The sequence below is a fragment of the Phragmites australis genome, chromosome 19 (assembly GCF_958298935.1).
Source record: "Phragmites australis chromosome 19, lpPhrAust1.1, whole genome shotgun sequence".
Classification (NCBI taxonomy): domain Eukaryota; kingdom Viridiplantae; phylum Streptophyta; class Magnoliopsida; order Poales; family Poaceae; genus Phragmites; species Phragmites australis.
The window spans coordinates 1454853-1463894 of NC_084939.1; the positions used below are offsets into that span (position 1 = coordinate 1454853).

General features: G+C 46.7%; 1 protein-coding gene across 1 annotated transcript; it reads left to right on the forward strand.

Moving 5' to 3' along the window:
- The first annotated feature begins 3242 nt into the window (after nt 1-3242).
- On the forward strand, nt 3243-3788 carry LOC133901005 (protein SUGARY ENHANCER 1-like). The gene has a single exon (XM_062342298.1). The coding sequence runs from the start codon at nt 3243-3245 to the stop codon at nt 3786-3788; it is 546 nt and encodes a 181-aa protein (XP_062198282.1).
- Nucleotides 3789-9042: the final 5254 nt, after the last annotated feature.

A 9042-nucleotide genomic window follows, 5' to 3' on the forward strand; every position in this document is an offset into this window, starting at 1 on the left:
TGAAGACCTTTTATTGTCATGGTGTGTGCAGCCTTTGCTCAATGAGATGGGAAAGGCTTCTCTGGTCAGAACGTCATTTATCCACATCAATTAGGATGGCAAAGAACTCATTTTCATATGTAGAAAAACCGTAGTTATCTGGATCTGGCTGCAACTTGACTATCTCACGCATGAGCTGGAATCAGACCGCATTGCTACCAAACCGTCAGTCATAGTTCAACAAGAAATGAGCGTTCAAGCCTATCTTGCAGTTGACGAAAATATCTTTATTGTAACAAACATCAATAGAGAAATTTGCATCCAAAAGAATATAATGGAGAACACGGTTGAGAGCATACAACAGTGAGAAAGACAAAGTCCACCCGGTCGAAGTCAACGCCAAGCATTCACACCGTCGAAACCGCCATAAGGATAACCCCATCCTGTCACCTCCTGATTGACGTGAACTTCACCATTGCAGATCTAACTAAACCGTACTAGGAACCATATGATACTCATATCGGTGTAGTGAATGGATTCGACTCCCGCTGAGATCTCGCTTCTTCGACGCTGATGATGAGTGAGGATTTCTTAGTGCCATGAAACACTTTTACGAGCGAGGAAGAAAAACACTTCTCGTCGCTTTATATTGAGGGAGACGACGGGTTGTGTGTGGAAAGCTAAAAGAGTCGAGGGAGATGAGCGGGTTGTGTGTGTGCGAAGCTAAAAAATGCAGGGGAGACGAGCTATCAAATTTGAAACAGTTTACGGGTCTTTAAATGTAAACAATTTTCACAAAATTCATCTATGTCTAAATACAGATACACATAGATATAATAAGAAACTATCTATGACAATATCATAGACGGTTTTTTAAACACCGTTTGTGTCTGTACAATACAAACATACAGATTTATAAAAACCGTAATTGAGTTCCGTCACACCGTAACAGCTGACTTGTTACAGACTCGTCTGCTATAGTAACCATCTGAAGATATTTTATTCGTGATAAATCTTAAAATTATCTGTAACACAATCATCTGCTATCCATAATTGTGTAGTAGTGAATAGACTTTTTCCCCCTCAGAGCGTTATGTGTCTGCACAATCAAACTTCAGAGGGGCTAAAGTAGATTCTACTCGACATTCGTCACGGTGCACCCGTTTTGGTGATAAGTTTACGCGATTCACGCCTTATGGCAAAGTGGGATACAGATACCACATCATCAGATAAAATAGCCAAGCGTATTAGCTGGGGTACACCTAGCTAGCTGTTTGCTTGATATTATATTATAAAAAAACGTAGGATATATGGTCAAACTTTTCAGTTCCAACACTTACTGCAAGCATCAATTTGCATGCATGAGAACCTCGTGTTTCCTGCTCCGTTGCTCTCTAGGTAGGTAGGGTGTGTGTGTGTATATAATATATATATATATTATCCATATAATATGTATATTTTTAGTATATTATATTTTATATACAAATATAAAGATATTATCAAAAGCCATTAAAATTGATGGACTTCTTTTCATTTTTTTCATGTAGTTCACATTGAATTATCTTAAAATAAATATATAAGTATATTTATAGTAATAAAAGAGTATATTCAATTTATTTATGTGATACATCATAATATAAAGTATATACTTTGAAAGTAAAACTAATTTATATATGGATATGTCATAACGAGCTAAGTTTGTACACGTCATATATAACTTAGCTCGCCATGGCATCATGCATATCGCACATTGGGATGTGGTCACCACTCGCCAGAAGATAAGAGATGAGAAGCTAGCGTATGTATCATGTTGCTATGGTGCAACACGGCCGAGCTAGCTGTATCGATCATATCTTGGCATCTTGCGACAACCGATGCATGCAGTAGAGAAAATCGATAGTTTGTGACCGTACGCAAGGACCGCTGGCCTATCGCGTGATCAACAAGAGCCTATGTCCTGGCTACCATTAATTGTTTCAAGCAAGTCCAGATGGTCAGGCGCTAGGTTTTTACAGCTCAACGACTATACATGGTTTTTGCGATGTATACGAATGCATGAACTATGCATGTTGCCGCTTCACGACTATACATGGTTTTAGCCACTACCCTTTAGATCCGCCCTTGTTTTGTAGGGTCAAACATCGTGCCGGAACAATCATATCAACTCCAGATGCGCCTCGAGATTCAAGAGGTAGAGGCCATATATGCAATCAGACAGTGGCGTATTTGGTTATATTTGTTTTTTATTCTGATTATAGATTCTAGTTTTAAATTAAAAAATAAAAATAAACAATCAAAATATAAAAGATGATTCTCACACTCTACAAGTCAAATTATATTACGAAATTTCACTATTTACATTCTGATGAGAAAAAACTACCACAAATTTCACATTCTAAACTAAATTTTTGCAATCTAAAACTAAAACAATCAGACCTTAAATGATCATCCGATCCATACGGAGATCGAGCAAATGCATCGAGTAGATCCATGGACGCGGAATGTAAACGGGAATTTCATCCCGTAGCAGCCGAGATATTTATTGTTTTTCTGAGCTACTGATGAGCTAGTATTTGCCACTTGTATACAAGCAGGCAGCGCCTTTTCGCCGCGCCCATGCATATCATTCATTCATTCCGCCTCCTCTCTCCTCTCTCCTCCCGCGCGCGTTGGAAACCGTGCCGCTCTTGGTTGCCTTCCAGCTCAGCTCCGCCCCGCCGTCTCGCCCCGCCAACCCCCACGCGCCTGCGGACCCTCACCGCCAACTGAACCCAGCACGCCGCCGACACCGGGACCCGCCAAGGCTCGTGGCCCCACACGTCGGGGACTTAACGGATAGGGACGTCCCCGTGTCTTATCTCTCCCGCCAGCTTGGAAGGCCACGCGCCCCGTACGTGAGGAACCTCTCTGACGTGTGGGCCCGCGCGTTAGAGACTCCCAGCTCGCAGCGTGAGGCGACCGGTGGACCCCACCTCCTGGAGTGGAAACTCTTGCAGCCACGCCCGCGCGGACACGGCAAGGTTGAGCCCGCTCGGTAACTGACAGTGGGCCACGCGTACGGAGGGGCCCGCACGTCAGTTAGATAGGCATCGGCTTCGCGTCTCCCGCACGCTCTCCGGAGATGGGAGCGTTGCAGCAGCGGAGTTGGAGGTAATTACGGTTCTGCCACTCGGTCTGCGTATATAAGCCTCCCCCCAACCGAGTCCCGTTCACACCGTGGTGGTCAGAGCGAGAGAGATCCGATGCTCCGGCGAGCGGCGTCGATGGGCTGTGGGTACGGGCGGCGAGGGGAGGACTGGGTGGGGGAGTGCACGGAGAGCCTCGGGTCTGAGAGCGGCGACGTCGGGGGAGACGCCGAGATCATCGACCAGCTTGCCCCGGTCGCGGACGACGAGGAGGCGAGAGTGGAGCCCCAGGTGGCGGTGGAGTCTTCGCCGGAGAAGAGGCGGGGGCGCCTGCCCCCGGCGATGCCGCGGGCGGCGGAGGCGTTCATGCGCGCGGAGCGGCGCGGCGGGCGGCTCATCCTGACGGAGGAGCGCGTCGAGCAGCGTCCGCGGCGGGAGGTGTTCCTGGCCTCGCGCGCCGGCGGGAGGCTCCGGCTGCGGTTCGCCGCCGACGACGACGACGGCGCCTCCCCGGACGGCGAGAAGGAGACTGAGACGGGCGGCGGCGGCGTCGAGAAGGGCGCCGCGGGCGGGGTGGTGGTTGCCGTGCACAGCGGCTGTTGCAACGGCGCCGGGGAGTTCTGCCAGGTGGCGGCCGGCGCCGGGAGGCGCCGCGTCGAGGTTGGTGCGGTGATGGGCACCTGAGGCCGATCGAGATGATAGCAGATGTTGTCCTCTGCTCTCCTGTGTTAGTCCTTAGTTGCATTGCATTTTCTTTCTCCCTTTAGAGGGAGAGAAGAGCGAGAGTTTTCGTGTGAAATCGGTCGTCTGTGTTCTTCGTCAGAGGCATTTCTCTGTTCCTTTTCTGTTCTTAAAAAATCTCTACTGTTCCTTCTTTTCTGCTTTCGAGTAATGTGCAGAATTTGTGGGAGAGATTAATCATCATGCATAGAAAGGCTTAATAAGGATTATGCTGCGTGCTTATCTTATAATAATTAAATGCTGCCTTATCTGCCTATGCTATATTTGCTAGCTAAGGATGATTCGATGATCTCATGAGATTTTTACTTGCACTTGCATGCAGGAGTTATTAACGGCTATTTTAGTAGCTACTCCTATTTCGTTTGCAATTAATCTCCAAATAGATTTTCCGTACATATTAAGTACGATACAAAATGATACACATAAATAGAGTATGTATGAGTGGAAATTAAGAAGTAGAAGAAACGGAAATCAAAAAAATCTTCTCTAAAATAAGGGGAAATTTTTCGGTATTCTTCTTAAAAATGGTAAATGAGTTGGCACCTAATTCACTGCGATCAAAATGTATTTCGACGCTAGTTCGTCTATGAGTCGACTGCATATATGGCAATGCATGGTAGATGCTGACAATAGGCGCTACAACATTTTATGTGCACGTGCGCATTGGCCGATCAAAAACTAAGCTGCTTATTCAGCAGTTAAAAAGGCTAAAACGAGGGCTATAGCTTTAGGCTTTAGCTGCATATATAGGTGTAGTTCAAACGAATTTGGAACGTAGGAATTTCACAGGAGTGACACTCTATTGAGAATTATATTTCTACTCGTCTAAAAATAATGTCAGCACATATACATTGTGGTTGTGTTATTTTTTGTTGCACATAGCTTGGTTCGAATTGCAGATCGATGACTCCTTATCATAGTTAATCATTGTGAAATGAATGCATAAAACAGCTCCAAATTAACACTAAACCTCGCAAAAATGAAAAGAAAAATGGCAGCTCGAAACAAACTTATGGTACCGACAAAAGGAACAGCGCCATTGTTGTATTAATTAGGTACGCTAGCTCCAAGAACGGATGGCGCACGCAAATTTTTTAAAAAACCCATATTGCTATGGACAAAAAAAGAACGCATGGATGCTGTTTTATGATCATGTAAGCTCATCCTCACATAAAAATTATTTTGGACCACAAAACCGCATGACTATCGTTCTATTGCGTGAGGCTGCACGTATCTTTTTTTAGCCGTTTCCTTTCCTTTTCTTTTTGCAGATGATGACATCTAATTCGCATGGCCTTGGTTGTGGTCACATACACCTTTTCCATACGTTAGCATAGGCTGGCTATGATGTAAAGGTCTACACAGCACATACCGCAACTCGCACAACAAGAACAAAATAGTTCTAAGCTTTAACACTAAGTACTACTAATCATATAATTCCTTAAAATAGTTATAGAAATGCTTTAGAGATAAATTCACTAGCTAGGGGAATGACCCTGCAAATATAAGTCAAGCTAGTTGTCTCATGTCTGAGGCTGTGACTATGTGAGGCCAAGCTTAAGCTTTTGCCCGCTTTTAATATACAAATTGATAGTGTAATCACGTCGAGATCCTTACGAGATTATGATCCATACAGTTTTTCTCTGATTCAATAGCTGACACGTACAACTGAGAGAAACGAGCGAGACATATAATATGCACAAAAGAGAATCTTTCTATAAAATCAGATCTTATAAAATTTCCTTCCTTATAGCGCTATGAAGGTCAGGAAACTTTGCTCAAAACCAAAGTGTTCCTACGTACTACTTGAATGGCAGTTTTGGCTTTTGTGTGATTGCGATGGTGTGCGACGGCTTTGGGCAGTCTGCACTCCAACAAAACCGTTGGTTTGGGGGCGGCGATGCTGACGGCCCTCATCGGATCCTCAGCGTCTTCAACGGATTCAACAGCGACGGCCGAGCCTTGACTTCGCATGCGTTCTAACCCGTTAATGCTATTGCCGTGTAGTATTCTAGTGCATTTCATTTCACACAGTATAAGTTCGTTTTCAAGTGCGTCTTTGGAATATAAGAATAGAAAACACAGGAACAGAAAGAAAACGTAGAATTTGATAGGGATGCACATGCAAATCAGATGATTGGAAAACATATGAGAAACATGAGATGTGGTGTTTGAAAAAAAAAAGGGATAAACACAGGAATCTTGCTAAAAAGCATTAAGTAATAAGTGGTCTTAATTAAGTTGGAGATTAAGTTATGGTCACTTGTAGCTACATATATAGTTTGGTTTCCTTCGATTTAGCAAAGAAAAAAAGAAGAGGTCTAGGTGGGTGTTTCAATTAACTATTTTATAGTGTCTCCTGTGTGTTTTTAGGTAAACCATACGGTAGCACGCTGGCCCAAGAGGCCCACAAATTTCCACAGCCCACAGGCCAGGAGTCATTGCCACACTCGGCCCACGGGGTCACAGTCATAAGTCTCGTTTGTAACAACTTCAGATCCAAAATCCATACTAGATTTAGAGTTTGTATAATAAAATAAAATAATTTAAATATTTATTTTTTCTAAAACAAAAATTAGATGATTCAACCAAATATCTCCACTCCACCAATAATTTCAAATCCTAGATTTCTTGAAGTTGAATACGATCAGCTCAAAAAAATTCAGGATCTAGATCTATCTCCAAACGGCCCCATAGTATTTACCGTTATTCAACTCTTTTCTCCACAGATCAAAAAAGGAAAAGAAAGACTAATTTTCAACTCTTTTCTTCAACAACAAAAAGCTTTACTCGCTCATACACAATAATGCACATTTGGCTTGTGACCGTGCAAAGCTTCATACGGGGTCACTCCTTCGAGGATCTTCGTCGGCAATCGATTCAGGATGTAGACCGCCGTGGTGACGGCTTCTCCCCAGAATGCGCCGGACAACTTCTTACTCTTCAATAGGCAGTGCAAAGTGTTGCTGTTGTCCACTCGTGTAGATAGACAGGTTTGGCACGCCGGCCGGAGAGATAGGATGCAGAGCCGGTTCGCCGTGCGTGTCACTCGGGTGAGCAGATTCCGTCGTGAATCCTTGACGCTCAGTACTCCCTCCTTGATCAGCACCTCATACCCGACCTCATCCAGCTGACACGCCATTAGGAGCTCGAGAGTCGAGACTTTCTTCAACTTGCAAGATATTCGCTTCATCACTTCTTCTTCTGGCACTCTTTTGCCCAATGACCGAGCTTTTCGCAGTAGCAACATTTGTCTCGGTCATCGTCGTGGCCGCTGCGTTGTGGCTCCCTTTGTTTGCGAATTGCGAGAGCTTGGGTCGCTACCGCACCCACGGCCATGACGTTGGCTGCTCCTGGCATTGTCGTTCTGCTCACGCTTACACATACGCGTGAGCCACTCCTCTCCGGTGAGCAGCAGGCTTGAGCCGGGGTTCTCGCCAGTGTTGGTGTCGAGGAGTTCTCCGGCTGCCTTGAGACAGCTAGTCACCTCCTCCAGCGACAACTGATAAGGGTCTAGCAGAGTCTCGATCGACAGTGCCACTTGCGAGTAGCGTTGGATCACCGCACGGAGAAACTTTTGGACGGTCTGCACATCGCTGTCATTATCACCGAGGAGTGACAAGGTGTTAGACATACCACTCAGTCGCATGGAGAATTCTTTGATCGACTCGCCGTCCTTGAGCTGCAGCGCCTCGAATTGTCACCAGAGTGTCTGCGCCTTTGCCTTCCGCACGTGCTCGACTCCCATCTTCATGGTCTTGATCGCCTCCCAAGCGTCTTTGGCCGTGCGCTTTACTGCAAGCGCGACCAGCATGTCTGCGGGCACGTTGCGCAAGATGGCTTCGAGTGCAAGACGGTCATCCCAGTACTCGGCCTCGATGTTGATGTCCACACCATCCTCGACGGCTGCCCATAGACTCCTGGCATGTAGCATGACCTTCATGAGGAACACCTAGTCGCCATTAGGACTAAAAATAAAGCTCGAGACTTTATAAGCTAGCTCAAGCTCGGTCAGACTCGGCTCAGCTCGGCTCGATCGTCAAACGAGCCGAGACCAAGCTTACTCGCGTGCGGCTCGTGGCTCGGTGGCTGGCCTAGCCCAGCCTAACTTCCGAACTCGACCTTTAGGTTTTGGATACGAATACCCTGTTACCTGACCGCACGGCCAGTCCCGAGTCCCACCTCCCTCCGCAGTCCGCCCCAAACACGCACACCGCCCGCCTCTCCAAGATATGCATCTGCAAGTACCTCTGCTGCCTTCTCGAGGAGCAGGTCGCCCGAGCTGGACTGGACGAGGAGGAGGAAGAAGACATGTCCAGGTATGGCTCCAGCATGTGGATGGCGCTCGAGCCATGTCCATCTAGGAGCGCTGCCGCCGACTGCTCCAAGGGATGGGGCTCACTAGCGGCATGGACCTTCTCGCAGCCACAACGCGCGGACGAGGCTTCCTCCTGTCATCCCCCGCTACGTGCCCAGCGACAGCCACATCAACCGTCGGTGGCTGTAGCACCTCTCGAGATCGCGAAACATCATTTTTTGCACTTTTGCCATTGGTGGCCATCCTGACTCCTTGCCGTTCACCACGAAGGCACGAACTCCTTGCAGTTGTCCATAATGCAAGGCATTGGCAAATTCCTTCCACTGTTTTGCACTTTTGACATCCAGATGCACCAGCTCTCATTTTTTTATGGTTAGTAAATGCATTGACCAACAGACCTGGGTTCGCAAGCCAGTCGAGCTAGCTCGAGCTTTCGCCGAGTCCGAGCCGAGCTCAAATTTTAGCTTGGTAAGTTGACTAAGCCGAGCCTAGCTCGACTCGTTTATAGAACCGAGTCGAGTCAGGCTCAGCTCGTTTTCACCCCTAATCGCCATAGTTTGTCTGTGTCAGGATTGGGTAGTTTGCCGCACCACTTATCTCCTTGACGACGCACCGAGTAAATGTCAACTGAACACCGACAGCGTGGTGCCTGGCTCTGTGCGGGGGAGGTGAGACCGAAGGACGACAATTGCTGGGAGTTCTCAATCTTGGCGACGACACGGTGTTCTAGAAATCATAACCGCTCTGATGCCAATTGTCGGAGCCAATCCGATCGAATTCAGCTCAACTCGCTCACTATCGCTTGCTCACTCTGACAAAACTGAATGTTTTCAGATTAGCAACTAACGAAGAACAGACAACTCAGAGGGGATTTTGCGC